Below are 25,913 nucleotides of genomic sequence, written 5' to 3'. Positions count from 1 at the left end.
CAAGATAGGTAGTATAGTGTTTCACTTACAATATGTTACTATCATGGCTGCCTTTTTCCCTGCATCACCTCTGGTAGGCTCCAATTAGTTCTTCACAAAGTCAAATTTTATGACTCCACACTGAAAAATAATTGAAAAAGAGGTCATTGATAATAGCTGACATGATACAGTGCTGGCCGGAACCTTTCCTATTATACAGCTAAATGTGATCACATCCTGAAACAGCTCGTCACGCTACACAGTCCCAGAATTTGGGATTTATTTCCTCCCAGAATTTCTTACAAATCTGTATTGGCTAAATAAGAAATAGATTTGAGCAACAACTGTATGCTTGTTGAAGAATGGTAATGTCAAGTTGCGCAATACGTCCGTCCACCGTGCTGCCGTGTAATCCACCTTCCACACTAAATCACTTCCAGCCCCTGAGCGCTATAAGAAATGTTTCACATTTGCTTGCATGCCTCCTTTTGAACATGAATACAGGCCGCTGCTAAAAGGTCACCTCCTCTCTCCTCTTTGTTAATCCTTGTTTATTCCTGTTTCACTTAAAACCGCCCCCAACACCCCTGACTTCATTTGTCAGGAGCTAAGAGTTGAGACAACATGATGTGCGCTAAAAGCAGGCATTACACACTGAACTTTACCCATCCGCACTTTGTTGGCAAGAAGCAGACAGACCTAAACAACATAGGCTAATGGCTGTTTAAAGTCATTATGTCCGCAAAGATAAACTTGTATGAATGCGAAAGGCCAGGAGTGTTGTTGCGCAGCATCACGGTGATGATGTGCAGGTATTCCGCTGCTCAGCTCCATCACACTGGAGAGCTGTCTCTCCTTTTCTGGGAGGGATTAGGAGGCCTGCAAAGCTGCATGAACTGGGACATGCGTACAAAGGATCCGTGTCAGAGCATATAGGGTTCGGGTCTTTTTTGTTCAGAATTTGCTCTCTACGAGTCATGCCACTCCCACGCTGGCCCAATGACCCCGAGCCAAGGACGGCCCACATCTGTTGAAAAACAGCAGATGCTCTAGAACGTCACTAGAGTTTATTTGTGTAATGGTGTTGTGTTACAGTATTTTTAATAGGATGAAATAGGCAGCGTGGTACACAAGGCAATTGAGTTATCTGGCCGTTATCAGCCTGAACACTAGGGGGCACTGTGTAAGAGGAATACAAACAGAAGATAAAAGAAGAAGAATGTAGTCATAATGTGTGTTTACCACAACACAGCAGTAAAAAAGTAATATATTGGTATCGGTGTGGTGGTATCGGAGTACACAGAGTATCAGTGCAAGCTTAGTCTGCGTTTCTCATGCTCGAAAATGCCTGCACAAGCTATTATCCAACCTTTTCCCCCTCAATTTAACGGTGCATTTTTTTTTTCTCCATGTTTTGCAATACTGCCAAGTAGCACGCAATAAATGTCACACACATATGCGTTTGTATTCTTAAAAGCTACAAAATAATTTGTTTCCAGTTGAGCAGCAGCCCAGAAGGTTTTGCAAATAGTTTGGCCGAAAGCCTCAGTTTTGAAATACACACCATTCCAGAGGTTCGTATCTTCTGACATTGCTTCTACGGACACATTCGGAACGGCCGGCTGTTGATAAATTTCACATTTCACAAGCATGTTTTGGGGGTGTCTGTGTTACGAAGCGTCATCATCTTGATTTCCTCATTTCCTCTGACGTCACTAATACTCGCATTTCTGACGCATTCATAAAGCACATGCCCACCCACGTGCACACTGACCCAGCGAGGGTCCCGTTCTTAACAATGTGGGGGGAAGTGCGTGTTGATATGTGGTGGGTGTGGGATCGTGTGGTAGGGTGGCGGATCTCTCCACACTGTAAGCCCCCCTGCAAGGACTTGGTTACCTCTGCTGACAGATTAGATCATCTGCAACAGCCACAAGGAGGAGAGAGTAGAGAGAAAAGAGCAATTAGGTTTAGTGAAGCACCACGTCGGACCAAACTAGCGTGTCAGAACTTGGCCACACGGACGCTGACCTTTCCTACTCTTCTTGCGTCGCAGATGAGGCGTGCGTTGCAGAGTGCATTGACCTGTTAAGACATGACCCCTGAGCTGCCCCTTACAAAGCACCACCACCGCCTCCTCCCGAGACATGTCAAGAATTCTCCCAGGGTTGCACTCAGACAAAACCAGGGAGAGCCCAGCAGATGACTCATGCACACCTTTTTTTGTTTTGACTTTGAATGGCCAGGTTTCATTGAGAGTTGCATGAGTCTTCCCTTCGCTCAGTCACAGCCTTAGATAACCTCTGACCCTTCTTAGTAGCTTAAAATGTTCCGAATATGAAAACTAATGCTACATTTATGGGGCTGCTCAGATACACTCCAACATTTATCAAGTTCCCCCTTGTCCCTGATCAGTTCGATTTTTTTTTCATATTCTTACAAGTGAACTAACTGTGGCATGTGATACTCAATCGAGAACAGACCTCAGCTAAGATTTAACCTGTAACAAAATTGATTTATGCTGGACAGTTCCTGTTTTGCAAATGATGACATAAGATGACAGGAATGTACCATTCGGAAAACAGAAATGATTTTAAATACAGTTTGCATGTGCATTGAAGGCCAAAGTGTACAGAAAAAAAAAGTGTTATTTCAACTATTACCTAAACAACTCGTTGCTCTCTTGCTAGCCTTCACCTCAGTCAAGTTCTTGCTTTCCAGTCCCAACATTTCCCGCCTATACATGGACGAGACCTCACGGGCTGAAAACGTTTTTGCAGAAGGGTCTTGTCTAATATTACTCGGAGTTTCGAAGATACGATCTAGTTGAATGAATCTGGATTCTTTCCTGCGCATGGGTATCGGTGACACCCGGCTGTAACGTGGACTGCGAGGGAGATGTGCATCCACGGGCGTGTTGCGACTCGCTTGGAGTCGAGTGGGAGTGGGGGGTGGAGTTGGGAAGGGTGAGCGCATATGCGTGTGTAGGGATGGGGGGGGGGTAGTTTCTGACAGACGAGAGGAAGCAAAAGATGATTTTGTGTAATTTTGTAAGAAGCAGTCTGTCGCTGATTGGGATCTGACTTTTGGCACCTCATCCCCCCCCGCCACCAATTGTCTCTCCCCTTCACACGTATCTCTGAATCTAAGCGCGTCAAATCGGACCCAGATGTGAAGTGGCTTGTGACCCGCAGACCCCCACCAAGAAACTTGGTCACACTTTGGTCATTACTAAAGAGAGAAGATGCTCGTCGAGGAAATTCTTTTTGTGTGGTCTATGTTGGGTTTTTTCCAGAGGGGGCGTCGGGGTCTCCTTGTTGCTCATTTGGGCCTGGATGAATCACGACTTAAGATCCAGTCAGGGAAGAGTCAATTACCTCGAAGTGATGGAAAATGCCTTCCGCTACCTCCTCCCTCCTTCCCGTAGTCTCTCACTTCTCTCAAGCCGTCCCCACCTTTTCTATCCCTACTTTTCCTCCCTCTTCCCTCCTTCCTCACTCCCGCTCTGCCCCCCCCCCTCTCTCTCTCTTTCTCTCTCTTGCTCACCCTTCTGTGAGGAGTAGGTGGTTCCTTGCTGTACTTGATTGGTGTGAGTCTATATAGGAGGAGAGCCGCTCTTACTGGGCTCATAGTCTGCGGGTGCCCTCTTGCTGCACATCTCCCCCCCCATAGGACTATCTACTTTTTTTTTTCCTCAAGATTCTTCTTTTATTTTGGGGCTCTTTAACCAAGAGGATTTACTTCATTGTGACAGCATGACGGAGACTAAGAAGAAAGAAAAGAAAGGGAGAAGGAAGGGTGGTAAGAAAGGGCAAAAAGAGGAAGGTGATCCCACTCAAGGTAAGAAGAAATTCAAGGTGCACACTCATCTTCATATTTGCATGGAATGTGAGGTGAGGGAATAAAACGCAAGTTGCTGAAGTATCTCTCTCAGCTTGTCAAATCTTGCAGCCAGGTTGTCACATGGATGTGTCTCCTATCGTGGACAGCGTGTAGAGACACATCTGCTTCGGCGGCAAGCTGGAATTGTAGGGAAGTCGAACGGCGTGATTGGCGTACTTAGCGTTTCGTCTCGGCCTTACAGATATGATCAAAAAGTTCATTTGTGATTTAAGTAAATGTAAATGATGTTGATTCATCATCGTTCCCGCAGATCAAACATGATCGGGTTGTCTGCTTGACATTTTCACTCTGGAAGTGTTTGTGGAACGCAATGTAGCGCCGTAGCTTAGTGCACTTTTGGACAGGGTTAATAATTGATCAACTTCTTTGTAGATGTCAGTGATGACAAGGTAGTGCGTCTTGATTTTTTTGTTTTTTTTCACTTTCATGTCAGAGTATTACTAGAGAAGCTTCCTAGTCACAAGTGTAGCAAATGTGCTTGCTCACTGGTGGTTGCATGCAAGCTGCAGCATGTCACTGTAGATTGACCTCAGGTCATGGGGAAGCCCATCCCCTGTTTGACTAAAATTGCTTTCAATAGGACTCTGTGTGCCGTGACCTTCATCTTTTTCCCGTCATCATTTGAAACATGTTCTTTTTTTTTTTTTTTTTTTTTTTACTAGCCTCAGTTATAAAATCAGTTTTAATGACATTCCACACTGTGATAGTAATCTCGAAATCCTTGCGTGCTTAGCAAATATTTTGGGGCAGCATCTTCATTCATCAGCCAGCGCTGCAGTAGATCTAATCAAATGACATCTATATGACGGGCAACATTACAAATACTAGTTTGCATGTTCAGCGTTTACTAACTTTCAAGGTAAGAAACAAATTTAGATAAGGAAAATCGGAAGGTTGAAGTATCCCCCAAAGTATTAATTTTCAAATAATTGTGATTTTGTCTCACTTTTACATGCTCAGTTTGAAATCTGGGCTTGTTTCACCAAACTCTGATATACTCGCAGGAAGTCATGACTTACTCTATTTTATGAATGGCATCAGGTAGTTGGAGGTTAACTGTTAATTTAATTTAATTTAATTTAATTTAATTTAATTTAATTTAATTTAATTTAATTTAATTTAATTTAATTTAATTTAATTTAATTTAATTTAATTTAATTTAATTTAATTTAATTTAATTTAATTTAATTTAATTTAATTTAATTTAATTTAATTTAATTGTTCTGCCAATCACTATATGTCACTGGCATACATTGATGAACAATGTCAAAGTCGTAATTAGTAAATAAATTTTTTTTCTTTTAATATAAAATTTTCATCTATATTGGAAAATGACTTTCACGGAAAATAATGTTAAAAAAATTCAACTTCTGCTTATATAGTGTTTATCTTCACAGTGCACATGGCATCAAGTTGAGTGAGGCTGTGAAATGTGTCATGCGATTGCGAGTCTGCTAACGATCTGTAATAAGTAAGTTGCCTCTTGTATTTATTCAGTAAACGTCACTCTGCTGAGAGCAATAAAACACGTTCTAAAGAGGCGATGTAGTGTTAGTAAAAAAAAAGAAAAGAAAAAAGCGACGATGAGATGTCAGTATGTTATTGTTATTTTAAGGCAAGCCTCATATAAAATGCCTTCCAGTGCAGTAGTGCTATGCCTGTATCTCAAATCATAAATCCCCTGTTTCGGCTACTGGAAAAAAAGCAGTCTACATGTGATGCACCACTGTTTGTGTTCAAATATCCTTTGCTCAAAGCAAAAAAAAAAAAAAAAAAAAGCCAAACGACTTTCACCAATTGTCTCGATTAAGAATAGCACCCAAAAACAGTTCAATTCTTTCCCACCCTCACAATATGCTGCATTATTTCTAAGTAATGGCGCCTTGTCCAGCATGTACTTGCACATGCACCCGTCAATGTGTGTCTAAGAAGTGTCAAATGTAATTGTATGTAATCTGACCAATGAGTGGCCTGTCAGCCAACAATATAACAGCCTTACCCGCTCTTCATCTGTCCTCTTAAATTCACAAGTTTTTGAAAGGATGTCATTTTCCCAGCAGGTGTTTTAGTGCACCAAGGAGCACTCTGGTCACAGTGAAAAGCAAAAAAAAATATTAATATCCAACCCTAATATCAAACCAATATGTAATCTGAATGACTTAATCTGCTTCTAATATTAAAAGTATTTAGGAGACTTAATAGAGGTTGAGCATGATCTAGGACATTTTGCAGCAGTAATATAACATGGAGATTTTCTTTCAAGATGGAATATGTGCGTGTATAGCGGCTGAAAGCTGACACTCATGAGAATGCTAACAAAGCTGCCAAAATTCATATTGATGAAGAAAAGACACCCGAGGGGGCGTAAAACTGGGCGACTCATTCTTTCGTTGAATCGGAGGCCACAAGCCCCTTCATCAACTTTGACATCAATGTGTCGAAAAGACAGGGGCACTTGTCAGTTTGCGCTAGGCCTAAATAAATATTGTAATTGTTCTGCCCATCTATCTTGCGTCAAGACAAAACACATGTTTGCGTTCGGCGATGCGCTAGATCTTTTGTGTGCGTGCACACATGGGGCTGCTAATAATTGGTTGAGGAGGTAAAGAGCCTCCTTCATTGTGTGCCAGATCTTTCTTATCATGTTCAAACACCTACCTGGCATTTTCCAGTTTTAATGGAAGCTACAGCTCTTAGTCAGAAATAAAATGTGCCCCCAATCAAAGGAGCTTGCGACATATCAAACAATTTGGCAATGTGCATGTACAAAACGGAAATCTGATAACAAAAACACCTCACAGCGACTTTATTCATCTCTAAGCTGCAATTACAGCACTTATGTGTCGAGAAAACACACTAATGCATGTCGAGTGAAGGGAAGCTCTCAAAACATGTACGGTAGCACAATTGAAAATTACTCGAAAGAATATTTGGAGCAACTCGGCTCTATATGTTATATTATCATATATTTTTTCTAGCTATTTGGTGCATCGAGAAGGATGTTACCAAGGCAAAGCATTCGGTTCCTTCGCTGATCTTCAAGTGTTAGTCAATGTCAGGAGAATAATCATCCTTATTCATTTTTTTTTTTTTTTTGCAGCTCTTTTTGTGGCACAATTGGTGCATTCAACTTAGCTGTGTTCCAAAATAGTACGTGCACTTCCTGAAGACAAGTCATCAACATGACCGGCAGTACAAAGCGAGCCTTACTGTCAGTCCAAAACATCCCGCTAAATGTATTTTTCTATTTCATTGACATCACAAGCTATTTGGAATTAGTAGCAATGATTCTACCAGGTCAAAACTGACAGTTTGGATCAATCTGGCCTGGCAGGCGGTAATATTCTGAAAGTAGAGTGACATCAAGTATTGAGCGCCATCCTCCATTATTTGTACCCAAGAATATTCCGGGATGCTTTGCAATATAAAATTGCGTATTGAACTGAACTGAACCGTGTTTGTCACAAGAAACTACACTACAGTCATGGCCAACTTCCAGTTCAACAATATAGTCTGTTGACAGCCACACTCAACAGGATAAACGGCATACAAAGTAGATGAATGGATAAAAGGAGGGATTAGGAATCATTTCTGTGCAGGAACCTGTTGACAGAAGAATCGAGGATGCGCTGTAATTGATAGAAAATTGCCATAATTGTTTGTTTTTAAAAGGCAGACTGGTGCAATCAACAACTATTATTCCCTGACACACACGGCACTCACCAGGCTAGCTACGTCATGCCTGCTACACACATTCATGGACACAGATACTACAGTGTAGAACTTGAGGACGGTAATCCCAAGGGGACAAAAATAACACCTGCAAATAATAAACATTATGTTTTTCATTATTTTTTTTTTGAATCTTATTAGTATTATTATTATATATATTATATTTATTATTATTTTTATTATTATTGTCATGTAATACCACATATTTGTATCTATAATATAATATAATATAATATAATATAATATAATATAATATAATATAATATAATATAATATAATATAATATAATATAATATAATATAATATAATATAATATAATATAATATAATATAATATAATATAATATAATATAATATAATATAATATAATATAATATAATATAATATAATATAATGTCCCCATTCATCCAATAGTGACAGTATAATGTTTTTGTGGTATGTTTGTTTTACTTGAAAATAGTCCAGTTGTAACCTAGCGCAATGCTACAAATTCTACTAAAACAAGTTAGCACTGGAAAAGGCACTGTGATGATGATTAATGAACAGTCAGCGGGAGAAAGAAACCATGTGCTGTTATTGTACAAAGTGGCTTTATCGCTAAGGCTTTGAGTCATATCGAAACGATGCACCAGCTAATTATCTGGTGAAAGTGGTTTCCTTGCTCGTGTTTGAGAAATGATCTTTTTGAACAGATGTAAGAGTACACAGACTGGTGTTCACCATCGGCCCAATGCAAATGGTGTTTCTGGAACTGTCTCATTGAGCAACTTGTCTCTGAACAATGTTTAGTGAAGTGACATAACACCGGAATAATCTGGGATACTTTGTGCAGAAGTCAAGGGGGAGGGGGGGGGGGGGGGTTACGGGGGTTACAAATGCATGCTTCAGATTCTTCCCTTAAGCTCCTGGACATAAATGAGAAATCATATGAGCAATTGTTAATTCATCAAGGGCCTTTTTTCTTGTAGTGGGTGCTTGTCGTGCCGACTTTTCCAACTGTTAACCCCCCCCCCCACACGAGAGCTAGCCGCTGACATGCCACACAGGCCCGGGCTCTCGATTTTTTGCCTTTTATTGTCCACGTCTGCAGCTGCCCTTTCGCTTCAAAAGCAGACAATCAGGCGCTTGCAAGAGGCCCTGAGTTTATCATTGCTGCCTGACACATTTTTCCACAGGTGTCACAAAAACGAGACAAATCACGTCTCGGGGCTAGAAAAAATGAGCGCGGTTGACTTGCGCTCTACTTCATGTGTGTCCACCAAACATCTCCTGTATGATGGTTTCCTCATCAGGCGACCTACAGAGGAGCCAGCGTCCACTGTATATCACGCTGCGTGAGCGCTGCCAGAGGATTCATGGATGTCATGTTGCGTAGATGAAAGAGCCTTGAAGATAGACGTGAATATGAATCTCCACGGAGTATCGTCAAACATCTGCGAGGGGAAGGTAGAGCAAAATGACGGCGCCCTGCGTCTTCATAACGTTTGTGCTCCTTCTTACACATCTGGCTTACCCATAAGTGTTTCTTCTAGGCCAAGAGAAAACATGTTTAATTTACTTGGCAACCTGTGTTGAGGTAAAGTGCTCAACTTTTTTTTATTTTTTTTTATGGAAGAACTTCATTCCTGCTGGTCTCTCAACTGATGACAGGATGGCAAAAATGAAACGTGTAAAGCCATATCACGCCGACATTGTTTACACCGTCTATTCCGTATAGGCGGCTAAGATATCGGACAAAGTCAGCGAAATAGTCACATTTGGAGATTTGGGTTCTATTCAAAGGTTTCTTGCCAAACTACCTTCAGGAGTAGCGGCCGGTTGATGGAAATGTGCGCTGAAGTCTCTTGTCAAACATGGCGCATGTTTGAGTATTCATGAATGTAAGTTCTTTTTGTATATCGCATCGCATACGGCTTATTACAGCTGTGAAAATGCAGGAAAATAGGTTTAATGGGGAACAGATGGAATTCTAAAGTTCTGCATGTGGTTCTGCTTGATGAACTCAAAGCACCTGACACTTCAGTATGTACGATGTTCCGATAAGCATATGTTGCTTATTAAACATATTTATGCAACAAATGTTGCGCTATTCTCAGAGTCCATCTTTGATAACACCTCAATCTGTCATGAAATGAAATTCTGAGAAAGTGAATGCACTGTTTAAAAAAATAGAAAGGTTTCCAATTTTAGGGAACGAACTTGTGGATAAAATTTCAATTTGGGCACGTAAAAATATTTTAAGTTGTGCTTATGTAAAAGTTGGCTTTCTTGCACTTTCAGAAGAAATAAAAGTGTATGTAAATTTCAATAAATGTCAAGAATTTGTCATTTATAGTTTTCCCAACCTAATATTTTATTCCTGAAAACTTTTCAGTTTTTATTTTTTAGTGTGAAGGCTTTCCGCCTCCATTTAATTCGAGGCTTTAATAATTAACTCCCAAAATTGCTGTTTAGTTAGGTTCTTAATAGGGTTAAGGTCGGGCATTATGGTGGTTACGCTAAAAAAAAAATTCCTAAGCATTTTTTTTTTTTCTTCAGAGCATGTAATTGTGCGTTGTCTTGCATGAAAATGATATGTAAGCCACAGGTCAAAGGTCATTTTGGCACCTTCAGGCATAGTAATTGAGCCTTCTGTTTCACTTGCCATCATTGTGGCCCTAAGCATCAATCTGCCACTCCAAGTTGCAGCCTTTTGAGAACGTGAGGGGTGGCCGAGATACAACTTCATGCTTGACTGCAAGCCTTTGGGGATCTTGCATCAAAAGGTTCTTGGGACTCCTGGGACCGGACCTCAGTAGCTTCAAATACCTGCTTGCTGCTCATCAGTAACTTGACAGCTGTTCTGAGGCAGAATCTCAAGACAGACCGCCAAAAAACCCCTCCTCAGTCAGTTAGATTATTTTGTATGTATGATTATCATCTAGGACATGAAATGTTTATTTCTATCTGCATAATAATTTGGAACACACATACAGTATTTCACGATGACTTCCTTAGGGAGATCTCTTAAATCTCAAATTCATTACATGAAATCCTCCAGCTCTTGTATCCACATTTGTTTGTGATATCAAGTCCAACAAAGATACATCTTTTTTTATTTCAGCACTCCATCTCCCCAATTGCCATAAATACCAAGTGGCCCACACAGACACATAGAAACACAAATAGAAGCAGTTGATCTAAAAATACTCTTTGTCATTGATGTGTATTTGAGCTATTTTTAATTTCACTTCATCATCAGCAGGTCTGAGCTGTACATCTCACATTTGGAATAAATAAGTTCCAACTTACTGTGGTAAAAGAAAGCAATGATTTATGTTTAGAAATAGCTGTAACAAATGTCTACAATCGCAAACCATTTTTTAAATGATTACATTTGTATTGTACGTGGACACAGTGTATTTGTGACAACTTTCATATGCATAAGTGAACAGTGCCCCATATTCATGAAGAAAAAAAAAAATGCAGCATCATTGAGGCTTCTCCTCTCCTCGCGGTTATGACAACTTTATCAGGTCAGGGAAGTAGGACAAATTCTCCAGAAAGAGGACATGGGTGGGTGGTAGAAGAACAACTTGTGCATCACAACTGCAAGTTTGTTTCAAACCTTAATGGTGTTGAAAATAGCTGGAATAGGAAGCCTTACTCAGCGAAGCCTTCACATGATATTCTGAATGGAGCAAGTTTTTGTGTGTAGAGCAGGAGGAGGGAGTCAGGGGAGGGGCATCTTGGCCATCCCCTGATTGACCCTCATTCACCCCAACTCACTCTCCCCACCCTGAGTGAGTGTTCCCCTAAAACATGTTTGCAGCTGTCAGCTGGCAAGTGCTTGCGTTACCGTGTTCTTCACGTACTGTACAAATGTGTGTGCGTGTGTGTCAAAGATCATTTTTCATAATCCAATGCATGACATTAATAGAAATGACACAATATTTGGAGTCTTACACTTAGACACACAAGTGCAGCAGCTGAAAAACTTCCATATGCATTCAGGGGGTTAATTTCTCAGTGATAATTGATCATGGATGTTTTCTATACTATATTATCTGATAGCAGCTAATTGTTTAGCAAGCGAAGCAGATTGAAATGGCACCTGTTTGTTGGTCTGACGTCAACTTGATGATGCCTCTGGTGACAACATCTGCTTTGTCACATGAGAGACTTGTTAGCTCAGTCCACTGAGGGACAATTGGCTCCGTACTTCAGCCATGTTCTCTTTTTTTTTTCTGCTCAATCTCAAAATACACAATGGAGCATCATTTGTGCAAACTAAACTTTTTTTCTTCCATTGAGTATCCCGAATAACTTTTTTCCCCTCTCTCTTCTTTTTAGCTTCGGCTCCAAAGTTAAAACCATTGAGGTATCCATCAATAGTGGGCGAGGGAAGCAAGCTCACAGTCAAGTGTGAGGCCACGGGGAACCCTCTGCCGACCTACAAATGGTTCAAAGATGGCAACGAGCTGAAGAAAAGCAAAAAATTTCGAATAAAGAACAGCCAGTAAGTACACAAAGTTTGTTTTCATATTCTTCTGGTTGCAGTACGTCACTTGGCCACCCATCAAGAAAGGCAGCAGTGCGCACTGTAATTTTATATAATTCATGCTCCTTTTCCACGCTGTCCCCGTCATTGAATTAAAATCGCTGGCTCCAGAGGAGCACTTGAGTAATATGCTAGAAGAAGACAGGATTTTTGAATACGTCGACACATTTAAGGGCCCCTTGTAGACACTCTGGCCTTTTTTTTTTTTAACCAAATTAAAAAGCAACTTTATTAAGATCACTATGAGAGATTTGACAATGAACTCTGTACAATATCCCAAGTGGTTTTATTATTCCAGACACTTTGTCACTCTCTAATCAGCACCCTATCAAAGCAGAGGCCTGTTGTCATGCGCCCCGTTTGTCCTGTTGTCTGCCTTGCTGTCCCCCATGTTTCCACTCGATGTTGCTTCCTCCCGAGCCGGGTTCCCCTGACTCAGCTGTGCGACTGTTGTCTCCCACAGGAAAAACTCCAGACTCCAGATCAGCAAAGCGAAACTGGAGGATTCTGGGAATTATACTTGTGAGGCGGAGAACCTGCTGGGAAAGGACAAGTCCACTGGCACTATAAACGTCCAAAGCAGTGAGTACAATTTGAAAGCATTGGCTTTGTTATTCCTTGCTTACGACTGTTCTCCGGCCAAATGAAAGATCCAAAGTGGGCATGTAAAAGTGAGTAACATGCATGAAGAACAACTGTCCACTCTGCCTTTGCGGATTTTTTTTAATATGGTTTCTATTCAGCGATTTGGCTTGCGACACGAGAACATAATACAGAACAGAATCCAAAACGCAGCCAACCTGAGCTGTAAAAAGTTTGACTTTTTCATCGTAGGAAATACGTGCTGCATTTTGGAAGGTACTGTAGCCGGTGAAAGACTTTTGATAACAGCTGCTTCCATTTGGTGGAGTGGTGAGTCAATGTTGGTTCTAAGCGTGTGTGGGTTGTGCACTGGCTTGCAGACGGTATTAAAAAGAAAAGCGGATACGAGTCATGTGCTTTTGCTTCTATCCAAGCAAGGATGTGTCGTTATCTTGTCTGATTGGCAAAAAAATCCGCAGCATGTCTGAAGTGCAGACTGTCGCTATTTCATTGTTAACTTCCCCTTTATGGCTTTAATGGTCGTTCATACATGGAGCGAAGAGCAGAAGAAATACATTTCGAAAAAAAAAAGCGTGGAGATGGCTTGTGCTTGATGTCTTGCAAAGGAATGTAAATTCCTGCTGGTATGACCGAGTTCACCTGGCCGTAAAAATGTCTCGGGGACTTTGATGCTGTGCAGAAAAGAGGCCATGACGTTAAGCAGCGTGCAGAGTATCTTCTGCTTTTTTTTTTTTCTTCAATTGAGCATGCATGATGACATAGCCATGCTACCGCTGGTGAAACATTTGGATCATTTTGTACGTTTCTTTGAGGGAGGGCCGAGGTGCTCTTTCCGCCGCAACCAAGTTGGAGATATCGTCATTCTCATTTGCTGACCTTGGCAATAGGCTCATCCCGCTTCGACTTGAGAGGCAAACTGAGTGAAAGAAGAGGCGCATGTAGTCCAGCCGTCACTCAGTGCCCTTGTATGCTCGTTGAGGCACAACACTCACTCAGCCTTCCCTTTTTACATCCGTCACCATGAGCTGTTATTGTTTATAGTCAGGCAGCGCCACTGGAGTAGCAGATCTCTGCAAATAATAAAAAGGCCCTTTGTGCTAGCAAAACCAACATGCTGGTCCAATTGCCAGCACGCAGATAAGAAGCCAACCACATCCAGTTGAGATTCACATCCAGATTATGTGCCTTGTGCTGACATGGAAATGTTACATCGCCTTTTTCTCCACACTATTGAAAGATGTTTGGTGCAAACTGTGCTGTTTAATTGTAATCATCTAAGATATGTGGAATGCTGTTGGACATCCTGCAGAGGTCAGGGGAATCCCTTGTGGTAGCACCTGTTTCCCGAAATTGAGTTTTTTTTTTTTTTTTTTTTTTTTTTAAGGCTTAGCAACATGCAACAGTGAAATTCCATACAATGATCTGCAAATATTTTGTTACAAAGCAAGCTGGCTGGAACACCGAATTGTTACAATGCATCAAACATATCATTTCAATCGATTCTAGTTTTGAATCTTAATGATGATTTTGCATGTGATCTGAAATTGCTGTCCGCTCTGTCATTATGGGATAAATTCTCCCTCAGTGTCCAGAGTGTAGTTTGAAAAATTTGTTTTGGAAGTTTCATCATATTATGTGAGTAATTGTTGTGTTGTCAAGTTCAACGTGTCCACTCTGTCATTGGGAAATATCAATTGCTATAAAAACCTTGCAGAAATTCAAACTACATTTCTTAAGCTGTAGACAGTCAACTTACTAAGTAAGTTGCTGAGTAAAAGTCCACCGTGCAATAATTTGCCGAAAATGTCCTCACTGCCATTGTCCACCCTGTCAGCAAGCTCACATCTTTTGCTTTTCGCATTGACACCAAAAAGTTTGCACACTTTTAGGTATCAATGCAACCTTATACTAAACCAGAATGTCTGTCAGCGTTTCATTAAATGGCTCCAGGTTTTTCCAAACAATGGCATCACTGTATGGCCCATCTTTTGTAGTGACCCCAGGGTGTCTGCCTGTCTATGTGTGTGCGTGTTTGTTTGCAAGTCCCATTGTGTTACAGCGGCACGTCTTGTTCCGTCATGCTTCAGGAAAGAAGGCAAGACGGGGCGAATCAGGGGTGGTATGTCCATACGTGAGAGTGTGTGTGTGGGGGGGGGGTGTATTTGCTGAAACCACATCCTCCAATAAAAGCTGTAAACAACACTCTGTTGTGATCCAAACCACTGATAAAATAAATATTCTGTGCAAAACTGGACTTTTATTTGGAACTGTTACAGTCCAAACCCTTTGTTGGACCGTCACGCTTGCAAGTATTGTGTTTTTGCTAAGGAGATGACAAATCTCAGATTCTTTACCCCCTCCAAAGGTCGCAGGCAAAATGCTGTTAAAGAGCTGCAGTGGCCCGCTGCAGTATGTTGCCGAAGCAGCATGTCGCTGCAGTATGATCAGTTTAAGCCGAGGGGAGGGGTGGAGATAGAGATGGACACAGTGAGACTTGGAGAGAGAGAGAGAGGGAATGAAAGGAGTGTGGAAGACGAGGGAGGGATGGTGGGGTCAATCTAAGGGAATGCATGACAGAAAGCAGATTGAGACATTATACAATCAAGGGATGGGGGGGCGGATATACAGTATATAGAAGAGACACATAGCAAGCAAAAGGAAGACAAGAGCCGTATGTGCTGCATTGGAGAGTTTGACTCTTTCTAGGAAACAGCTGAGTCCAAAACTCAATGTGAGGTTTATAAAAATGTAATGTATTTTTAATCTGCCATACCACGCACCTCACTGAGATGCTGAAATATTAGGGTTTTTTTTTAACAGAGGATAAAGAATATATGCCTTTGAGAATGATTAATAATATTGTCTGTCTATATGGGTTGCGCCACAGTTTGTGTTCTAATATTTTTAGTCAGAGAGTGATAACATCTGGATATTGATTTTATTTGTTATTTAATCTATGGTGTTGTCTCTCTATATAGTTGAAGGCTTAGTGTACTTAATATTCTGGTCTGTGCGTACCACTGGTCACAAATGAAATGACCAAAATGACGTCAAACGGCAGCATCCTGCTCACTCACCATGTGACGCAGCCTCCCGCTGTCTGTTATGTGCTGGAGACCGACCTGAGGCCTCCCATCACTCAGCTCCACCACATGGTGATTCAAGGACACCGCAGCGCACGCTGAAGCTTAGCGGGGGTTTCCCCCTCATTTGAAAATAAGATCCCAAGATGTGTTTTTCAAAGCCATAAAGCACACTATCTGTGAGCTTAAATATAGGTCATTTAAATTGATACGCATAGCGTCAATTTCTCAAGCCGTGCCAGATTCATCTGACATTTTGCCCAGAGGTGTTGTTAAATCGGAATTACCTGACTGTTCCCCGGATACCAATTTTACTTCCACGTATAAAGAAAGATGGGAAGGATCACTGCTGCGTGCCATAAAAAAAGGGCAAGATATATTAACCCCTATTAATAATGCACATAACATTTGGTCATTACTCCGGCTCTGCCAGCACCTATTTATAATTTCACAGCGAGAGAAAGGAAACCTAGTACATCAGTCCCCTCGGGTGTGGAAAAACTAACCAGCGTGTTCATGTGGGAAGAAGCCGAACCTTAAGTGAACCTCTTTTAAATTATCAAGCATTCAGGGCATGGTGGCGCCATGCCAGCCATGCAGTTTGCCCTCCAACAAGGCATGATGCTTCCACTGTTAACTAAATGATGTGTCATAATTTAACAGACTTGAAGTTCTGCTTCAATACTCCTTTTTACAACTCCTCCTTCTCAATGAATTGAACTGAAACGTTGGCTGACCGAGATGCCGATTCTCGAATCAGCTTTGTTCTCCCCTCCTCGAAACAAGTCTCGGAATTGTCCTTAGGTGTGATTGTGAGTGCCAATTGTCTATAAGCTTCTCTATCAGTTTCGGGAGGGTGTTTCAGTATGTTGTGTAATTTTGACTTTAATCTGATGAGATGGTTTTGAGTCCTTTAATGTCTCATCGTGACGTGTCCCAGGGGGGTCGCCTCCTATCATGCTACGGTGTCTCCCGGTGGTCTCGATATGACAAGTCCTTTCCCTGACTGGTGTTCTCATCTCTATTCCCAGCCCGCAAAGTAGGACAAGTGGGCCATTTGTTGTCCATGTGGTCTGACCTCTAGCCTGTAATCAGTCTAGCACAGTGAGACCTGGTGGCCCGCTGCAAAAAGTGTCGTATATCATCCACTGTTTTCTAGAAGCGACTGCGGTCAGGTTCGCGGGGCTCCACGTGGCTTCAGATGAAGGGCCTCCCCATTATCCTACAGGCTTCCATGTTGTGATAAGCGCTCGTGAGGCGGCCATGTGTCCACGGGCTGTAGGTCACATCCTCGGGGGGTGCTGTGCGCAGCTCCGCCGAGAGAGTGTGTGAGCGTCCAGGAATGTGTTGATGGAAATCACAGCTGAACATATGATTGCTCCAACCTTAGCAGTCATGCTGGGGCCCACCAGCAACAATTTCACGCATGCACGCACGCAGGCCCACACACACACGCGCACGCACTCACGCACCTACATACACGCATAACTTCACGTTTTCACTTCTCATCCTGAGGCCAACCACCATGACCCTGATGCTGATATACATGCAAACAAACTCAGCATCGCCGCAAACACCTTAATCGGTTACATCCATACTTCAGTTTTTGTTTTTGTGTGGTCCAACTAGAAAAAACACTGGTGACGACTCAACACAACAATTCTGTATTCCGATTAATATTTCATTCATGGAATAAGAATTAAGCAGATAATTCCTAATGCGAGCCCGAAGGCATTTGTGATGTCAATTTTAGTTGACAGCAGGGGGCGGTATTAAGAAAATATTTGTATTCATCTCGTTAAAAATATTGATACTATTACATAATTGCCATTGGCTGTGAGTAAGTAAATATCGTCCTCACAAGTGAAATTTTTATTAAACTTTGACAAGGTGAGTCACCACCACACTTTTTTAGTATGTTTAAGGTTTGCGCAAAAGACAGAGAGCATCAGTCCTAATCAACGTAAAGCACAGATGGGAGATTCAGCTTTTCCTCCCACTGACTAATGCTCTCCTACGTAAATGAAACATTACGCTAAGTGCTGCTTCGAAGAACATAAACAACAATTTCCCTCTCTCTTTCCATGTCTAAAACTCCGGCAAAAACACAACTTACGCTGAAGATGTAAGAGAAAAGATAAACATTTTCTGTAGTGATGCTGAAGGAAGTCGGTTGTAGATGTGTAACCATTTATTTTTTTTGTGTGGGTAAGCTACAGTCGTGTCAGAAAGAGACTTTACATTTGCCAAGTGTTGAGTATTTACAGGCCACTGGAGAACTGCTTGGCAGCTTGTATGGATTTAGCTACGGCGCTATCAATCATGCCCGCTACGCGACGCTACGCGAAGCCTGTGGCGGCAGTCGGCGTTAGCGTTGTTACACGCTTCTCGGGAATCGCCCGTACCAGGTGCACCACCAATCATTCCAATGCTTTCATTCCAAAGGCCTGCAACTTCCTCTTTAAGATGGACGAATGATGACTTACCACCCAAATGTCATTGTGTTGTAGCTAAATGTAATCTTTTGGCGTCGTATATCTAATGCGTTTGTCCCAGGCCAGATAACTGCTAAGAATAGATTTTTAGTTACCTGTTTGAAATTTTACCCGCAGAATGAAATATTCTTGCCAAAGATGCATGTAAGAATTCTTTGCGTGTCTTCACTTGTGTGACATCACTGTGATTGCCTTTTTTTTTTTCTGGAGCTGTAATGAAGGACATACCATGAACTGTTTTCAGATTGTAATGTGCAGGAGGGAGCTCACGTTAACATGCATAGAACATGTTGCTGGTTTGGTTTACATATTTTCTTATTTTGTTTTATGTTGATTGATATTCACAAATGACTAATGTAGTTTCTAGTCTCCTCAGTGAGGTAATAACTATAAAAGCCAAAGTGCCGCTCATGCTTAGCGATGTTATTGTTATAATTTGAGAAAACATGTCCTTCCGTTGACAAAAAACATCATTGCCAGTTGTGTTTATGTGTGTTTGTGTGCAGCTAGTAATTTAGCGGAAATGTTTGTTTGTGTCCACTCAGGTTTTGATGGTAGCAAAAACTGGTGGACAACTTGTATGATTACCACGTAGCTTTTTTCCACAATGATTTCAGCTAGAAAGTTTTGTTTTAGTTCATCACTCGCCACTCCAACGAGTGAGGAGAAATAATAATCAAATACCAGAAACAGCCGTCGTGCGTGCAGTTCTACACCACGACAGAGGTTGTAACCTTTGGCAGAGTTGTGAACTGTCTAGTAAAGCAAAACAAGACCAAATTTAAAGAAAAATACAATTTATTCCCATTACTTTATAGAAGATGGAACCCAAAATCTGTCATCATCTTGCGGTCTCATGATAGCTGCAGTGTGTCACTTTTTTTGTTTTGAAGTGCACCCACTACCATGTTTAGTTCTTGAAGCATTTACACAATTGCCACTTCGTCCGCACACAATGTCCTTACTTTTCTTTGTGTTTATTGTTCCGGCTCTTTATGTAGCACATCCGGGGTTTTGGGAAACTAGGGGAGCTTTTTTTTTGCAGCGAGTCTTCATTTACAATGTCTGCGTTGGAAATAAGATCCAAAAGTCTGTCAGGAGAGTCTGAAAAACATGAAAATGAATTGCTTCTTTGAATGCCTTTCATATTTTGGCAAAGACGTACATACTTTCTCAAGGAATAGTCTGGGCATGTGCTTGAAATACGCATGCAATCGTTTTATTTGATGTCGCTGAATATGACCTGAGAAACTACACATTGCCGAAACGTATATGAGGTTGTATAATATTTTGGAGCTTGGGCTTTATTTTTTTTCCCCCCAATTGCAGTTCATATGGGGGAAGACTAAGAAATGCTTGAGGCATAAATCAGTTTCCTAATATTTCAGTTCAAGGTGGGGGGGTGCATGGTATGGAGCGTTCAGTGTTCCCCTTCCATGTGCCAAAATCTCTGAAGAAGAGGCAGCTGTCGAATGTTATCATCTGAGGCTTGAGGATGAAACAATAGAGAACGGCACTGAGAACGGCGCAGACCTCCGCCAAGGCTCAAATCGCACATCTTCCTCGACTGTCAAGAACACTGCCCCCCGCAAAGTTAATCGGAAATCACTCGAGGAATTCTTGGGTGTAATCCTGCCATTCAAACAACCTAACCTCTTAAGCTGCAATAATGGTCTGAGTTGAAAAACATATCTTCGGGCGGGAGCTTGTTTTGCTTGTTCGCATAATTCCCTGTAATCCCGTCGAGGCCGCCGTGTGATAAGAGACGGGTTGCAGTGAAACCTGTGCGGAAAAAAGGCAACTAAGTTATTGGAATATCACAACACAACTTTGCTTGGAGGAGATCCAGTAAGCTATAGGCCGTGTCATGCAGGACAGTTAAGCTGCAGCGTAAATGAGTGAGGATACTGCTGTGTGCGTGTGTGTGTGTGTGCGTGTGTAAGGAGGAAGCAGCTGTTCCACTGAAGAAGCTGAGTGATGTGAGCAGGAGGTGACACGAGGTTGTGCTTTGTGTTAACTCTTCCTGGGTCCGACACAAATCTGATCTATGACTTCATTTGATAGCATGATAAAAGAATTCCCACTTCAGGCCTCCCAGCTGTCCTGGTGGTCTTCATCCCCTCTGAGTGGGACCTGAACTAAGGCTGCTGGATTCTTCTTTGAGATTTACCCAGTAACTAACAAGCACCATCATGTTTTGTTCACGCTTTCAAACATTAAAATGATTGGTTGCATCATAAAGACTTGTCTGTACTGAGTTAGAGCATTGAAAATGAGCCTGGAAGGAAGTGAGTTTTTTTTTTTTTGCTACTACCATGACAGTATAATGCTCAAATTTTGCATTTTAATGAATGGCATAATATAATATTGCCATCAGCTAAAATTTGGTGTAAAAGTCAACAATGATAAATGAGTGGATACACAATCTATTTTCCCTGCTTTTGTTAACATGACATGGTTGTTAAAGTTTGTTCTCGCCCACAGCGACACAAACCACCCTTTTTTTTTTCAAGACACCAACGTGTCTGCAAAATTATCCAAATAGTTTTTATTTACATATTTTCTACAATATCATGTCATCAACGACAGATTCTTGAAAAATAGCAGAAAGCCCCTTTTGACAAATTAAAAACAGGCGTACATTATATTCAACTATTTAAGCACAGTAACAAAATATCGATGCTTCATTACAACCACCGATGAAGACTATTGATGCCAAAATTTAGTGAGGTGCTTTGTTTTCATGAAGGAGGACATTTTTCAGAATGGGGCTTTTTAAGAGGTTTTTACTCTTTCCAGTGTATCTTTATGAAACATATACTTACCATTCCTTTGCTTCAAGCTCATAGACACACAGCGATGTCGCATACAGCTGTCTCATATCCGAAACCTCCCATTAGTCCCTCACACTACCTCCCTTCATGTCGGCTCTATTTTTGCATCCAAGTCGTCATTGTGTCGCGATCGGCAATGATGATATTTCCAAAGTGTGCAGGTGTGAGTGTAACTGGAAGAGACGTCATGGTGTTCACTGATTCACACACAGCAGTCATCCTTTAGTATACAGCAAATAGAATGGCGGTGGTTGTGTAGCAAGTGGAGGTGTGTGTGTCAACGTTTTCAGGGAATAGCGTAGGGGAAAACCTCTCGTCCTCACAGCTGGTCTGCAAGTCCAAGGCCCAAATATGGAGCTGTGGTATATGTCTTGTGTTTCTGGTACAAGGCTGCAAAGTCTGTCCTTACTCCGAAATGAAAGCCAGCTGTTGAAGATGACGGCCGATGAAGACATGATACCTCCCAAGCGAAGAGCTACACTTTATAGCACCTTCGTGTTATCATAGCACCGACATCTCGTCGCAAAATGGCTATTTTTACGACACTTTAAGTACCTGAGAGTTTTTTTTGTCCGTTTTGTTTTCTTCTAATGGCTGCAAGAACATAGCAATCCATAAAAAATAATTTGCTAAAGTGAGAACACATGTTCCAACATCTGGTCTAAGAACCTGTCCCTTGGAGGTGTGCGATGGATTTCAGGCCATCAGAGCTACTAATTTAAATTTCACACGCTGCCTTTCAAGCTTTGTGTGGGTTTGCACGTGTGTGTTTCCAGTTAGCGTGAAGAAAATGGAGGGAATGATCTGTAATGACACCTTGATGCCTATGATAACAGATTATGAGGGTTTAACTTTGGGGAAATAATTACCAGCCACAACATGAAGTACACCTGCACATTTGAATCCTACTTGATATAATATAAAATATCATTTCTAGATGTAAAACTGTATTGAAATTATTTCATTCATTTTAATTAGGTCACCAAAATCCGCAGTGTGCAACACTGCAAAAGTGTTTTTGACTGGAGTGAAAATCCTCAATTGGAGCAGTCTTCCTGACACACAAATGGATCTTCTCAGACAGCACCTTTTCTTGACACTGAGCTGCCTAGATTGAGGCACGGCCTCCTCGCATCTGTCTGAAACTGGCACCGCTGCAGGAAGTGCTGGATGAATACAAGCGTATTACTATCCACTCCCGCCGCCGCTGCTGCTGTCCGTCAGGCGAGTTTAGACACAGGATGGCAAAGGGGTGACTGGATCATCGTATCCACTTCAGAGATTTAAGGGGAATCCCCCGTCTCGGAATTATGAGTTTAAGATTTTCGAGCATTGTGTGGGATTGATTTTTAATTCATCACATTCATAATAAACTAGCTGATTTTATCTCCACTATTTTGTGGTCGAAAACCAAAACTCCAACACGGTCGCCAAGTGCTGCATGCCAGCGGCCTCCCCGGCAGCCCCGCCGTAGGCTTCCTTCCGCCGCTCGGGTGCCCAGTTTGAGTGCACCGTACGGCTCGGTTGCAGTTTGCGAGCAGCTGTTGTGCAATCGCGCGCTGGGCTGCCGCTCTTTGATTTGACTTGAGCAGCGGGATGATTGAGGCAGGCAAGACCAGGCATATCAGCTATGCGAATGAGACAACAGGAGTCAGTAGTGTAAAAGAGGACACAGTCGTAGCAACAGCAGTCCCGCCATGGAAGGGGGGGGGGGGGGTAGATTAATGTCGCTGGTAGGCTCCACTTCATCTCCAAAGACATTTTGAATTGAGGATCAAGTTTTCCATTGTGGGCAAGCTCAGATAATGGTCCCTTACATGTGTCCAACCTACAGTAAATAGTCATCGAATTCCTTTTTGGTTATTTTGAATCAGTGCAGCCTAAACGAAAAGAGGCTATTGGGGTTGATTGGGTGTGCCAATGTTGTGTTTTGAAGTGGGTGTTTGTTTGTATTTGATCTCACAGGGTGTAATATTTTCCGACTTTAAAATGAAAAAAACCCGCAGTCTTCGTCATCTCTTCTGTTTCTATTTTGTTTGCTGCTCGAGGCTTAATTGCTTGTCAAAAGATAAAAAGCACTATTGTGTGTCACCTTTTATGAAGTGATGCCTTAATAATCAATGTTTGCGTCAAGAAAAAAAGCAGAATAATCTCAATATGATACATTTTTCAAAATCCTGTATCCTAAACTTATTTGTTATTCACCACTTTGATCTATGTTTTGCTTTGTCAAATTTGCCTCGAATGTTGTCACAGAACTGTTTTACACCAAACTAACAACTAGTGGCCATCAAACAAACCAATCAAACAGAGCTGAGCAGTCACATGACCACCAGTAGCACAATTTAGTGTTAATGGGTAAATTTAAGCCAGTTTTGACGGCAATATTTGCTCTAATATTAAAAAAAACGACTTACCGTATTTTCCATACTATAAGGCACACCGGATTATAAGGCGCACGTTCAATGAATGGCCCATTTTAAAACTTTGTCCATAAATAAGGCGCACCGGATTATAAAGCGCATAGAATAAATAACTCAACGTTGCTCAAACTTTAATGCAATCATAATATAGTAACACTCGAAATAGTGAAAACAATAATATATCAATAACTCAACGTTGCTCAAACATTAATATTACACAGCACACAAAATAAACACGTAAAGCTTACTTTAATAACTTAGTCCTCATCCACGAATCCACATTGGTCCATATATAAAGCGCACCGGATTATAAAACACACTGTCGGCTTTTGAGAAAATTTGAGGTTTTTAGGTGCGCCTTATAGTGCGGAAAATACGGTACACTTAAAGTGATATTCTTGGGCAATATCTTAATATTCCTACTTAAATCCACTTTTTGGCTGCTCCACTGATTGCTCTTTGCCCCTCCCGCATCTCTTTCACCGCATCCAACCCAGCCATCAGTAGCACTCCATTGCACCAAACTCCTTGCCCTGTATGGGCGAACCAAATCCCTAAGTGGTTATCCGGTGAATGCATATATACACACATTCCATTTGAAATATTTTTCTAAGGGGATCGCCAACAGGAAAGATCTGTCGTTACTGTGATTTGTAAAAAGTAGCTTTGTGTGACTGACCACCCCGCTAAGTGGTCTGACATTTATCTCTTTACCATCAGGTATTTCGTGGCCGAGTAAAAAGGATTTATTGTTGCTTTTATTAGTTGTAGCTACCGTGTGCTACCTGTTCCTTCATTTTACTTCATTTATAGGGAGGTTTGGCAGTTTTGCATGACCCTGAGGTTTGAGAAAGACATTTGTAAGAATTTTAGAATTGTAGTTCTTGGATCTGTTCTGCCGAGATGTAGCTGTCAGAAAGCAATGCGGTCTGCCAATGGTTCTCCAGCGCCTGCTTCCTCCTCCCATTTGTGGCACATGATTTAGACTTTTTATGCTGATAACGGTGCTTTTTTTTTGTGAGTAAAAACATCAAATTCTAACAAAGTCCAGATATCAGGGAAGCTTCCTTGACTTACCACCAAAAGCCGACTCGAACTCTGTCTTGTGTTTTGGAGATTGCAGTGCAATCGGTCTTAATCCAAGCTGTGGTCAATTATGATTATTTTTCATAAATGAATGTATTTCGTACTATAGAGAGCCCAATTGAAAATGTTTCAAGCTGGCCTGTGAGGTGAAGCACAGGGTTGGGAATCATTGTGGCGTTTGTTGCATATATGCACACAAGAGAGAGGAAAAAAAAAAAAAAAACGTTGCAATGGGAACCCCTCTTTTCATTTTTACGATTTTCCTAGAATCCTTAGGAGAGCGTGGAAAGACAGACATGTTTATGAAGGTTTCCAGATGGTCCTGCTTGCACCCCCAGCTTTTCTTTTCAGTTCTTGGGCCATGAAGGATTAATCAAAGTCAGCGGTAAGAGCTGATGGCTAAACACTGTGGCTCTTTAGAACCCAGAGGAGACCTCGCCGCAACTCCAACTCCGATTCGGCCCCTGGGCTACAAGGCCCGGTGAAAGTTGAAACCTGAGCTTCAAAACCAATCAAACTTGGTGAAATCATAAGTGCGGATAAACAAGCTCTACCTCCTTTACTCTGTTTTAGCAAGGCACCTGATCATCTCACCGGGTTAGAGGAATTTTTGTCCAGGAAGGAACACATCCAACAATTTTTTGGTTGTTTCCCTCTTGGGGATGAATCAAAGACGACATGAAAGTGGCGTCTCCGAAAAGAGTGTAACGACCCAAGCAAACCACACACAGGACGACTGTTAGAACAAAGCGCTTCATTTCAAACTATGACAGCGCTATTCTTGTTCATAGTGTCACCCACTGTTGTGCTTTCCATAATTATCACTCGGAACAGGAAAGCGAACAGGGCTGCGATTGACAGCGCTAACAGGGAGAAAGTCCAAAGTGACACCGTTTTTGCTTGCCTCGGGAGATAAATACTTCACGAGCCAGGCTTTCTGCATGCTCTGCAATTCCACGACAATTACAATGTACTATTTCTCGGACACGTGCAAAATAATAAATAAAAAAAAGAGCCAAACAGCTGCTGGACTAATATACTAGCATCTGCATCTGGCCACTGAAGCTTCACTATATATCACTTTGCACAATGATCCAGCACAAACAAAATCAAATCATAATATGATATTAATCTATTGCTAACATTTCAAACAAACTAATCCATTGTTAAAGGATGCTGCTATTTGCAGACAGAAATATTTTTGGTGCTGTATTTTAGATTTTAACTTGTCATGAG

At 41.5% G+C, this 25,913-nt stretch overlaps 1 protein-coding gene across 3 annotated transcripts in view; it reads left to right on the top strand.

Annotated features, from left to right (window-relative positions):
• Nucleotides 1–3,520: 3,520 nt before the first annotated feature.
• Nucleotides 3,521–25,913, top strand: part of nrg2a (neuregulin 2a) — a 39,741-nt gene continuing 17,348 nt past the window's right edge. The window contains exons 1-3 of one of the 3 annotated variants that reach the window (XM_061299361.1): nucleotides 3,521–3,819; nucleotides 11,946–12,111; nucleotides 12,617–12,735. In XM_061299361.1, the coding sequence (XP_061155345.1) occupies nucleotides 3,735–3,819; nucleotides 11,946–12,111; nucleotides 12,617–12,735 (370 nt within the window). In that variant the 5' untranslated portion in view covers nucleotides 3,521–3,734. The remainder of the gene's footprint in view (nucleotides 3,820–11,945; nucleotides 12,112–12,616; nucleotides 12,736–25,913) is intronic. The other 2 variants (XM_061299360.1, XM_061299362.1) reach the window with 2 other exon arrangements.

The sequence above is a fragment of the Syngnathus typhle genome, linkage group LG15 (genome assembly GCF_033458585.1).
Source record: "Syngnathus typhle isolate RoL2023-S1 ecotype Sweden linkage group LG15, RoL_Styp_1.0, whole genome shotgun sequence".
Lineage (NCBI taxonomy): Eukaryota > Metazoa > Chordata > Actinopteri > Syngnathiformes > Syngnathidae > Syngnathus > Syngnathus typhle.
The sequence above is the reverse complement of the archived record's forward strand: the minus strand, read 5'-3'. Positions and strand labels throughout refer to the sequence as shown.